This window comes from Alligator sinensis, unplaced genomic scaffold (assembly GCF_000455745.1).
Source record: "Alligator sinensis unplaced genomic scaffold, ASM45574v1 scaffold139_1, whole genome shotgun sequence".
Classification (NCBI taxonomy): Eukaryota; Metazoa; Chordata; order Crocodylia; family Alligatoridae; genus Alligator; species Alligator sinensis.
The window spans coordinates 121645-134161 of NW_005843273.1; the positions used below are offsets into that span (position 1 = coordinate 121645).

Genomic DNA, 12517 nt, shown 5'->3' on the forward strand with positions numbered 1-12517 from the left:
TAGACAGTAGGGCAAAGGACAATCGCTAAAAAGAAAGCAGACCAAAAACCAAAGATAGGAACTACTAGTGGGGAGCAACTATCCTGGATCTATCTGCAGTGCAATAAGCAGCCAAGGAGCAGATGCTCAGACAGAAAAGGACTAAAAGCTGCAAGTAGCTGGGTTAGGCTGCAGCTGGCCATTAAACAAAACGTTGGTGTTGTGTTTAAGTTTAACCAGAAGACAAAGTTGTGGCTGTAGGGGAGGACAGAGGCCACTGGTGGGGCACTCCCTGATATCAGCCTAGCCTGTGGTCAGGGACCCACAGGGCTAAGGGTTGAAGCCTATGTGGTTAAGCCAGGGCCTCAGAGGGGTTGCAGCCAAGCCAGGGCTGGGGGCCCAGAGACAGGCAGAGGCCATGATGGCTAAAGCTTGGTTGAGGAGCTGAGAGAGGCTAAAGCCAGAACAGGACCAAGAGCCCACAGACAGGCTAAGGCCAAAAGGGCCTGGTGGGATGACAGATAGGCAGGGCCAGAGAATCCAGAGAAACTAATCCAGATAGGGTCTGAGGCCCACGGAAATAGGCTGAGCCTTGCCAGGGCCAGGAGTCTGGTGAACTGGCAGAAAAAACAGGGCTGGAGAAATGAATCTGGAATGACACCCATGCCCAGGCCTTGCAGTTATGGGGGCAGCAAGAGGCAATGATTACTACCCATACAGTGACTTATGCTCTGAGGCACAGATGGGCCTAGAAGAACCAGTTTAGTGCCTGAGGAGCTGAACTGGTGTCAGCTGGGCACAAAGGTTGTGATGAGGTGATCTGAGGCTCACTCAAAGTCCCCAGGGGCACCCTTCCTAAGGGCTATAGTATTCATCAAGGTATGGCAAGGAAGGCAGGAAAGGGAGGGTACCCCAAGTAGTTCACCGAGTGAAACATCACCTGTTGGCCCACACATTCACGCCACAAGATAACGGGCAATGTGTTCTCCTCGGGCAGCTGAAGAGCATGGACAGCTCCAGGCTGCCTGTGCTCTCCTGCCATAAAGTAACCAGATATCTGCTGCTAAACAGCAGCACAAATGGATTCCTGCTTTGTCACAGCCACAATTTGCAGCACAACCAATCTGTGGCACAACACAGTGTCTGCTTGGCCTTTGTGTCATCATAAAATATTTTATAGCAGCAAAAAGGCAGCACCTGTTTCCCCACCCTAGAAGTCCACAGATGTCCCAAAGTACAAGACAGCATTAAACTATGAAGCTATAAAAATCAACACAAGTAACAAAAAAAATTTAGTAACTAAAAGAAATATGCTATGTGGCAATAATATATTACCAGATTCTTTGCTGTCGGGTTTTGTGGTACCTCTGAATGACACCAGCAGCTTTTACCACAGCTGCAAGTTCTTTTCGTGCTCTGTATCCTCGAAAGCAGGCTTGAATCATTCGTGCAGATCTCATCTTAGCAGCCAACTGCCTGGCTTCAAAACCTCTATACAAAGCCTATAGAAAGGGTGAACAAATATGCAATCAGTTTTGTGTTTAATGGGAAAAAATTAAGGAAAAAAACACCACATGCTTCCGCCCAAATGCCTCTCAAGCTTATACTTGTAACAAGCCAGGCATGTAAGATATGTAAAAGGGACCCAGGGGCTCCTGCTACTTTAAGGGTTGATGCAGCTGGCTATGCTGGCTTGGGGGAGGGGCAGCTGCTAGGAAGCAGACTAAATGCTAGAGAGCTAGTTGTCAGAAAGCAGACCTCCACACAGCACAGAGAACTACAAGCAGCTCAGCAAAGCCACCACAGATAAGGGTAGGCCAACCATCAGGCCTAAACGGAAGCCCCTGTGGGTGTCTGGAGAGCCACCTGACAGAAAGGGATGCGACTATGGGGCACTCAGGCCAGTGCCTGAGAACAGGGAGTCAGTCTGGCCCTGCAGGCAGCACAGAGAGGATCTCCTAAGCAGGATGGATGCAGAAAAAAGATGGACCAGCACCCAGGCTGTTCCCACAATACAGACACATAGCTAAGGGGGACTTGCATCCTGGGAGGAAATTGCTGACCCATTGTAGGGAGAGTTTTTGTTATACAGCCTGTGGGCTGGCATTTGTGTCTGATTAAGAAAGAGGAACAAATGGTGGCTGGAGGAGAGGACAGAAGGCCACACACAGGTGCCAGGGAGGTGCTTCAGATTTTCAGCCTTATTAAGGGAAGGCTCCAGCTGAAAGGGCCAGGGCCTGAGCCCCAACAGGAAGAAAGAGGCAGGCTCCAGCCAAAAAGGTCAGGAAAGCAGAGTAAGATGGGCCAAGAGCCAGACAAGGCTGAGACTCAGAAGCCAGGCCAGAGGAAGTGGGCGTAGGCTGGCAGTTTATAGCAAAGAGTAACCAGCGAACTAAAGCCAAGGGGACTGAAGCCCATAAAAAGCTGGTGCACAAATCTAAAATAACATCTGTGAGGCATGGGTGTGGCTGTAGGGGCAGAAGGCGAACATGAATAACCCTTAAGACAACTGGTGCCCTGGGGCACGTATGGGGCTAGAAGGGCCCCACTAAATGCTTATGGGGCAGGACTGGGATCAGCTGGGACCAGAAGGAACCCGCTGAGTGAAAAATAGACAAGGGCCCTCTCTGGGACCCTGAAGCAGCCTCCCTTCTTTTTACAATAAAATAACTCCATCAAGGCATGTTGGGCAAGAGAAGAGGGAGACTACCCAAGGAGCCAAAGGGGGATTCATATGGGCACTAGGGGGTGTCATGGCCACCTCTGAGGCCCAATCCTATCACACATAACAGTAAAAATGGAAGGAGGATAGGGAGGGGTAAGGAAGGTTGGGCAGGAAGTCTCTTGCCAGTTTCTTTACATCATGCATTTGGGAGCCTTGTGGGGGGACAATTTCTCCTTGTATATAGAGTCAATTTATGAAAGCCTTTTATACATTAATAGTCAAGTTAGTACCACACCACTGATGCAGGTCTTTGTAACAAATTATTCTGAATTGGTGAAAAAAGATGTTGTGATATCCCTGGAAATACCTGAAGCCTAAGTGCAGCTGCTTTAATTTGAAGATATTTTTGTCGCTCCATATTTCTAAGGCAGTGGGCTCTGTAGTGCTGTTGTATCAATACAACTGAAGACTTATACTGAAGATACTGTCGTCTTTGACTAAATCCACGATAAAAAGCCTGAAGAGAAATGCAGTTTTAGTATATTTCATACTGTACTATGGTCTTCTTTTGTTACCATACTTTAAAGTAAGACAGCACTCATCTACTTCATTTTTCAGAAGCAGATAGTTAATTATTTTTTTAAAATTTGTGAATCTGAAATGTGTGATCTCAAACCTGATCATATTTCTCCTTTAGAACAGAAATGTCCACCACCTGCCAAGGCAGACTTGCATTTCATTAAGATAGAACAAGGATAGAATAGCAGAAACAAACAGTTCAAAATTGCAGTACAGTAGTTCACCAATAAACAGAGTAGAGGAAAGGATACCTGCATTCTTATCTCCCAAAAAATGTCTAGCAATTTATGGGAAGCTCTAGACCCTCCCACCATTCTCTTTTTTTAAAGACAGTAGGGAAGAAGAGTAATCTTTACAGCACTGTCTCAGAACTCTAATATAGAACAAGCGTTCCCTGGAACAAAATGCCAGAAGGGGACTAAGGAACGTCACGTGTATCTCTTTATACAAAAAAAATATACGTATGGGACAAGAGTGAAAAATAAAAACAAGGAAGAGATTATACAAAGTAATTCAGAGGGTCAGTCATTGCAAACTCGTATTAAATACAGAGCTTGCCACAATGGTCTGTGGAACCAATAGGAGTGTTCAGTTACTTTTACTGTATACTTATACTTTTACTTAGACGTATCTTCTGTTTGCAAAACGTCTTACAACAGTAGTAGTAAAAATCAGTGAAGTATTACACATGCCTCCCTCTGATAAAATCTCAGAAAGAAAGGATAAAGCCCATGATTTCTGGAAATATTCTTATCCACCAGCAAAGGTAAGAAAATAAGTGAAATTTGAATATTTTCCCCTTCCTTGAGAATCCATCTGGATTCATGAAGTGCACGGCTCTCTCTCTGAATTTCAGCTAGCCCCACTCTAACTTGCAATTCAACCTGATGGCAAAGTGAGGCTTCTATTTCCACACCCCTCTTGGGAAAACCCAGTGTGTGGGTGGCGGGGGAGGTAATAAGGGGGAAATTGGGTTCAATCATTTACTCACCCTAGTTCTATAAGAAAGACATTTAAAGAGCACAGGAAGGGGAAACAAAATAGTACCCTTTTCTCTGCTCTGTTCCTTTTAATTACCGGTCTAGAGACTGTTAAAAATCTATAGAACCTATACTATACACATACCTGAATTTTTACTGTGCTTTGTTTAATTTTCTGAAATCTTCTCCATTCATTGAATCCCCTGATTCTAGTTTGTATTACAATAATGCTCTTCTGGGTGAGTAAGTAGGCCTCCCTTTGATGTTTCATAGCCAAATGAGATCGGTAGTGGTTCTGTAATATAAGTGCTGCTTTTCTGTACATAGCATACTGTAATTTGACTTTCTGCATCAAGTAGTAAGTCTGTAACATAACAGCTGCTGCTCTGAGCTTAACAAATTTTCTACGATGCACAGCCATGTGAAGAAAAGACTGAATCTTTCTTGCAGCCCGTATTCGCATTGCCAATTTTCTTGCTACCATACCACGATAAGCAGATTGAATAGTTATGATGGCTTGCCTTTGAACACAGTACTCAGCTTTCAGTAAGCGAGCCATTCGACATGCTCTATACCACCTCTGGATCACAACTGTCGAGCCCTGGATTGCCTTAAACCAAGTCCTTGTTTGGTGGCATCGGAAAGCAGACTGAATTACTACCACTGCCACCCTTTTCTTAAGGAAGCGTTTCCTTTCTGTGTACATCTGTAAAACTGACTGGATATGCTGTGCAGCTAGAACGTTTTTAGCCAACAGCGTAGCTTTTCTAGCACGAAAAGCAGACTGAAGGCAAAGGGAAGCCTGTTTTATTTTTGTATAGTTCTTTACTTCAGCTTCTCTTGCCTTCTTGGCTCTGAATCTTTGTTGTATAACTCCAACTGCCCAACATATGTGTTTATAATAGTTATGCTGTCTGTGCATACGATAAAAAGATTGTATTACAGTTGCCGAGGCATGCATAATCTTCAGTTTTTGTCGATCTTTCACACCTCTGTAGGCAGCCTGAATGACCACAGCCGATTTCTGCATTGTCAGATATTTCTTTCTTTGAATTTTTCCTTCAACGTAGGCTCTGTAATAGTTTTGTATGATGACAGCCGAAATTCTCATGTTTTGATAGGCAATTCTAACCCTATACATTCTAAATGCCGACTGGATGGTCTTGGCAGCCAAATGCATGTACTGAATATTTTTCCGTACTTGAAACCCCCTGTACAGAGACTGCATACAAATTACTGCTCTTCGAAGACAAAGGTATTCCCCAGTTTGCCTCCTTGCCAAAAGCAAGGCTCTGTATCTTTTCTGAAGGACAACAGTAGCTGCTTTAAGGGAAAGATATTTTTGCCGTTCTCTATGCATTTTAAAACCCCTCTGAATAACTACAGCAGCTTGGTGCATTTTTTTATATTCTCTGATTGCTCTCATATTTCGAAAAGTTTTTTGAATGCAAGTAGCTGCTTTCTTCATTGAGGAATACCTTTGTACAGCAGCTTCTCTCAATTTATTGGCTCTGTATCTCTGCTGTGTTACTTTGGTTGCCCACTTCACTCTCTTGTAGTAAGAATGCTGCTTGTACATTTGATAGTTTCTTTGTATTATGGTTGCAGCATTATGTTTTTTCTTTAGCAGCATTCTTGTTCTCATTCCTCTATAGGCAGCCTGAAGAACTATGACAGAATTACACTGTTTTAAGTATATTTCTCTCACCCATTTTCCCTCCCTGTAAGCTCGGTAATGTTGTTGTATAATTCTTGAAGCATGCCTGACAGCATGGTAGGAAATATAGGTTTTATGCATTCTTATTACTGCTTGGATAACTGTAGCAGCCCTATGCATCTGCTGAATGCTCTTCCTTACCACAAAGCCTCTATAAGCAGACTGTATGGTAATAGCTGCTTTATGGAGACGAAGAAATTCTTGATGCTGTTGCTTTGCAATTACTGTTGCTCTGTATTTTCTCTGAACCATAACAGCAGCTGCTCTAAGAGAAATATAACGTTTTCTTTGTTGGAAGGATCTAACTCTTCCTTGAATAAGGACAGCAGATATATGCATAGTTCTTAAATGTCTTCTTGTTTTCATTCCACGGAATGCAGTCTGAATACAGAGTACAGACTTCTTGATCACCTTGTATGTGTGTGCTCGGGCATCTCGCTCTTTTCGAGCACGATACAGCTGCTGAATCTGTCTAGTGACCAAAGATAACTTTAGGAAGTCACGTTGTTGTCTGTACATTCGATAATATGATTGTATGACTGTTGCACACTGATGCATAATTCTTAACTCTTGTCGAACTTTCATACCTCTATAAGCAGCCTGAAGGATAAGTGTTGATTTGCATAGTTCCAGATACTTTCCACGTTCCGTTCTGCCTTGACAATATGCTCTATATCGTTTTTTTATTAAAACTGCTGCCAGTTTCATTGCACGATATCTAATGTTTATGCGGTGCATCTTAAACATTGCTTGAATAGAAATAGCTGCCTGATGCATTTGGTGAATTTGTCTTCTTACTTTTACGCCTCTGTAAACAGCCTGCATTTTAATAACTGCTTTCTTTAAGGTCAAATATTCCTGCCTTTGATATTTAGTTTCAAGAACTGTACAATACCATCTCTGAACCACAATAGTTGCAGACCTAAGAGCTTCATATTTCTTTCTGACCATATAAGATCTGTATGTTGCCTGTACAATAGTAGCAGCTTTGTTGAGTTTCTTTAATTGTTTCCTTGCTCTCATTCCACGGTAAGCAGCCTGCAAGACTAATACAGTTGCTTTTGTTTTCAGGTAAAGCATACGTTGCTCTTTTTTCATACAGTGAGATCTGTAGTGTCTTTGAATCATTAAAGCAGCTTCTCTCCAAGTTTTCAACTTTGATCGAGTCACATGCATTCTGTAATAAGACTGAATGATTACTGCACATTGGTGCTGCTTTTGAATGTGTTCTCTCACCGTTCTTCCCCTCCAAATTGCCTGAAGATGCGCTACACAATTACATAGTTCAACATATTCTTGATGCTGTTTTCTACCTACAGTCCTGGCTCTATAATGCTGCTGCATAGTTAGCACAGCATTGGTTATGAGCCTGAATCTTTTCTGGACCCTAAACTTTCTAAAGGCAGATTGTATTTTAACTGCAGCAGCATGTTGCCTTCTGAAATTTTTTCGTACTTTCCAGCCACGAAAAGCTGCTTGAAGAGAAAGCGCAGCTGTTCTTGTTTTTAAGAAGTTAGATCTTTCTTTGGAACCAGTTTTATAGGCTTTGTACCACCTCTGAATTATAACAGATGCCTGAACCATGGCATGGTATTTCATTCTTGCAGCATGAGCTCTAAAAGCTGTCTGGATTTTAACAGCAGCAGTACACTGAAGTTTATGCATTTTGCGCGCTCTGTAACCTCTGTAAGAAGCTTGCAAGCAAACAGCTGCTTCTTTGATTTTCAAGAACTTCTGCCTCTGACAGACTTTCTCTTGGTATGCACGATAATGATTTTGAATGATAACAGTAGCTGTATGCAACCTTAAATAGCGCTGCTTATCCCTTTTCATTCTGTAGTAAGCCTGGAGCATAGTTGCAGCCTCCTTCCATCTTTGGACTTGTTTCCTGACCAGATATCCTCGTGCTGCAGCTTGAATTTGGACACAAGCTCGTTTCACTTTTCTGTATTCTTCCTGAAATTGAAGGACATGCTTTTGTGAACGGTATCTTCGCTGAACATAGAGGGTTGCCTCCTTTACGGAACAATAGCGTTTACGTGCTTGCATCATCCTTACGAAAGCCTGGATCTTCACAGCAGAATCTTTTAAACATTTAAATTTCTTCTGGGCAACGTAAGCACGATAACTTGACTGAATTTTCACCACTGATCTCAACATGCGAGCCTCTCTCCTTGCTTGCATTCCTCTGTAGGCAGACTGCAGCACAAGGACAGCAAGATGCATTTTCCAGAAATGAGAGCAAGCTCTTTTAGAAGCAACATATGATCTACAATGAATTTGAATCACAGAGACAGCATTTTTAATCCTTTTGTATCTTTTTAGCTGTTGGTATTTTCTCACATGCGACTGCAACAGAACAACACATTGCTTCACATGTAAAAATCTAAGTCTCTCTCGTCTCATTCTCCACAATGACTGAATAACACAAGCTGCTTTTATTTGCCTATATAACAGACGAGCTTTCATACCTCTAAAAGCAGCCTGGAGAACTATAATTGCTGCACGTCTTTGCAAATATTTTCCTCTTTCAATTGTTCCCAACCTACAAGCTCTGTAATATTTCTGAATTGTTTGTATTTTTGCCCTCCTTTCTTCATACAAGTATTTAGCATGGTGACATCTGAACCAGGCTTGAATCTTGATGATGCTTTTTCTAACATGCAAATACTGCTTTCTAGCTACATTCCTCCTATACCAAGATTGTATGACAATAGCAGCTCTCCCTCTTTTAGCCAATTTTGAGGCTTGCCATTTTCGGAAATAAATTTGCAGTACTAGTGTGGCTTTAGCTTTCTGTTGAATTTTGAGTTTTCTCCACCTTCTAAATGCAGACTGAATAATCAGTGTAGAACACTTTAAAGTTTCATATTTTTGCTGAACTTTTTTTGCCAGCAAGAAAGCACGCAGTCTCCTCTGAATTGTGATGGTAGCATGAAGAAGTCGTTTATATGCAGTAGCAGCTATCAACATCCTTATTCTAGCTTGCACAAGAATAACATAGTATCTGAGCTGTAGATATCTTTTCCTAGCGGAATAGCTCCTCCAGTAAGTCTGCAAAAAAGAAGAGTGGTTACTCCACACATTTAACTGCAGTTACACAAATATGAAAAAATTAACTTGTATTTGGGGTACAGTCTATAAGTTACTTCGACTATTAAAAACACTTCACATCTATTAGTGTTAAACCTCAGCTTGTGGACTACTCAGAGAGGTCTCACTTATTCATTTTGTACTCTGCCTTCCAGATCAATGATTAGGCCTCCCATCAACATCAGAAGTGCAAAACACATTTAAAACAGTTTGCTTTTCTTTCTTCTTCTTTTGTTAAGATGTAGTATCTATAGCAAACAAAGGCAACTAAGAAATCCTTGCAAACTGTTCAGCAAGATTAACACTCAAACTGGCCAAAAAAGCTTCTTACAAAAGAAGAAAAAAGAAATTAAGTTGGAAGAAATTAAGTAGCATCTAGGATGAAGTGTACACATTTTATTTTGCTATGTATTCATAAATTCTGAATGCAAAGTAATTGTCAGGGTCTCTCAAGTTTACCTAGTCTAGTACAGGGGGGCTCTCCCATGGGTTGAGAAATTTGGCAGCAGGGAAAGAGTAACAGTTAATACTACCACTCCCCCTGATGCCAAAATCCCAAGCCCCACATGGCAGGTCAGAGCCAGGTCACAACCATGCCCTGGCATGGCCAAATCAGGGCTGGGCTACACCCCTTTTCCCCGCATCCAGCCAGGTTGGGGCCAGGCCAGGCCCCTGCCTCCCATGGGGCTGGGCTGGGGTTGGGTCATGCCCCCTTCCCCCAGGCCAGGCAGGCTGGAGCCAGGGTAAAGCTTCTTTCCCCATGCAGCTGGATTGGGGCCCACCATGCATGACTTGGGTGCTGGATTGGGTCCACCAGCAAGATCCAGCACACAGAAGGACTTGTCACTGCCAATCTGGCCCTGCAGACAAAAAGGTTGAGCACCACTGGTCTAGTACACTAACTGCTCTTTAAATTCCTGGCTGAGTGAATTATTTGCTGTCCCCACCAAACCCAACTGTCCCATGACAGTAGAACCTTCATAGGAAAAAAAATGCATTTTTAGGGTCTTCAACATTAGTTGAAGCATCAGCAAACTAACAGTAGGTGATCATTCTCACAACAACAATTTTAGGAAGTGGTATTTTATGCCTTCTCGTGCATCAGTGGAAACAGACAAAACAGTAGTAACAGCTATGAGGAAAGGGTAATAGAAAGGGAAAACTTGCTAGACTAGGACAGAGTTACAAGTAGTTTTATCTATTGCAACTGAAAAAAGAAAAAAAAGTTAACCAACTTTGTAGACTTTTCTGAACATATCAGCTGCTGTAGACTTATCAATTGCTATAGGCAAGACATAAGACTCTGACCATGGATTTTTCCTTTACCTTTCTATAAAGAAAGAGCTCCTTTTAAAGTGGTTTCATTGCTATGTAAACCTAGATAATTTAAACAAACCTGGATGACTGCAGCTGATTCACTTTTAATTTTTTCCAGTCTTGCATGTTTTAGTTGCAAGATTCTCTTCTCTGCTAAAAATCTTCTCCAGTGTTTCTGAATGAAAACTGCAGCCGTAACTTCTTTCTGTACATGCCGCCGAGAGAGAAAATTTATCACAGCTCTCCGAATAATTTGAGCAGCTTTGTCCTTTTCCTAGAAATTTTAGTAAAAATTAAAGACTGCTCTTTAACATATGCAAAATAAGTTGCAATTCTATATTACTGGGTGGGGGAGTAGGCATCTCAATTTTAAGAAAACTGAAATATTTACTTGAATACTAAAATTTTAATCAAAATACATTTTCAGCTTTTAAGCAACTTGGTTTCAACAAGAACCTCACAACAATGTTACTTTCAGTTATTTTTTGGATTTCCCCACCCCCCCCGAAGTGTGACAGTAGCCTGCCAGTGGCTTAAACTTTACCTTTGATCAGATCTAGTAATAACTTTTCTTATCAGCATTCTTTCAAAATTAAAACTAAAAATAATGGGGTTATTGATACAGTTAACTAAAGTAACTTCTACTTTGATTAAAAAATAGCTTTATCCCATTGGAGTCTTTTCCTGTCAGTTTTAAAAGTAATCCTGGCAGCGAATTAGATACTAAATTAGCTATAATTACTGGGTAGTTAAAAGGAAAGATTTCTAGTTTTTTTAATACAGCAAGATCTCCATGCTTCATTGTCTCCAAGACTATGTGTTTGTCTTAATTTAGCATTTCCACCTGTACCACTAAAAAAAGTAAGTGCTACTCACACAAAAGAAAATACCTGAAAAAGTTTTAGCTCTACTTTCATTCTGTGTTTCCTCCAAGCTGACTGGATCAGCCTAGCAGCTCGGGTCTCTTTACGAAGATCAAGAAGCCGTGAGCAAAGAAATGACAGGTAGGTAATAACAACCTAGGGAAATAGAAAATAAAACACAGTAAGTGAGGATTTTAGAGAAAAACATGAGTTGATGAACCAATATCAACAATAAAAACATATCTAACCTTCTCATCAGGAATTGTATTAGACATATCTGAATGATGAATCATTGCTGGTATTCCACCCAGGTCAGAAACTGCAGCATTTATCAACTGGAAGTTGTTCTTCTCATTGTCCAAAAGTTCCTTATAGAGGACTGAAGTAGTTATAGCTTTATAAACATAGACAAAAGTACAATCTTGTTTTGTGAAAGTAAAATTCAGTGCAAAAAGAAAATCTTAAATAAGATGCTTTAAAGAGATTTAAAAAAAAAACAACAAAAACTCACTTTGGCCAAATGTTCCATCCAAAACATTTAGAGACGTATCAGATTCAGATGAGGAGTTGAGCACCACAGTACCATTTTTTGTACACTCTACTGTTTGAGTAGTACGTTGGCACACAGCTTCTAAAGGCATGTAATACGGATGATAGTGATGAATCAAATAACACAACACTCGTCCATCTGAGAAGGATACTGAGAAGTTTTCCACCTGGTTTAAAACAATAAAATATTAGTTCTTCTGAAATTTGGCACTTGTAGCTGATACAAGTTGCAAACGCATTCTATTTCACTTGGTCAGAAACATCATTATTTTTATACCACAAAGCGAAACTTTACAGGATGCAAACCGACTGAAAACAATACTCATTTACTTGATGCTTGCCTGGCTCTCCATTTTTAGAATCCAGAAATGCAGTAGGATGTCTACTGAAGTGCAGTGCACCTCACAGAAAAGCAAACATTAAAGAAACTGAAGTTTGAAGGGACTCTATAGAAGGATCTTTTACAATTAGGGGTGCACCATTAAAGATATTTTTGGCCAATACAGATCCAATTGCCAATATGCAGCCCAGCAGCTTGGAGAGCAGCAGCCAGCCAGCAAGTCGGGGGGCATCTCCCGCCACTGGAAACACCACCAGGGCAGGCATGGGGGGCATGTACCCCTGGATTTGTGTGCAGGGTGAGGATGGGCTGTGCGCTTTGGGCCAGGGGCTGTGCTGGCCTCTTCCCACCACTGCACACACCCCCAGGGAGGCACAGGGGCATGTACCCTCTGGATTTGTGCACAGGGCAAGGGTGGGCTGCATGCTTGGGGGC

At 41.7% G+C, this 12517-nt stretch overlaps 1 protein-coding gene across 1 annotated transcript in view; it reads right to left on the minus strand.

The window, feature by feature from the left end:
* ASPM (abnormal spindle microtubule assembly) overlaps window positions 1–12517 on the minus strand; it is a 62795-nt gene that overhangs the window by 11303 nt on the left and 38975 nt on the right. The window contains exons 14-20 of the mRNA XM_006038182.3: window positions 11705–11909; window positions 11442–11587; window positions 11221–11349; window positions 10410–10604; window positions 4349–8974; window positions 3012–3161; window positions 1315–1481 (exon numbers count right to left, since the gene is read on the minus strand). Of these exons, the coding sequence (XP_006038244.1) occupies window positions 1315–1481; window positions 3012–3161; window positions 4349–8974; window positions 10410–10604; window positions 11221–11349; window positions 11442–11587; window positions 11705–11909 (5618 nt within the window). The remainder of the gene's footprint in view (window positions 1–1314; window positions 1482–3011; window positions 3162–4348; window positions 8975–10409; window positions 10605–11220; window positions 11350–11441; window positions 11588–11704; window positions 11910–12517) is intronic.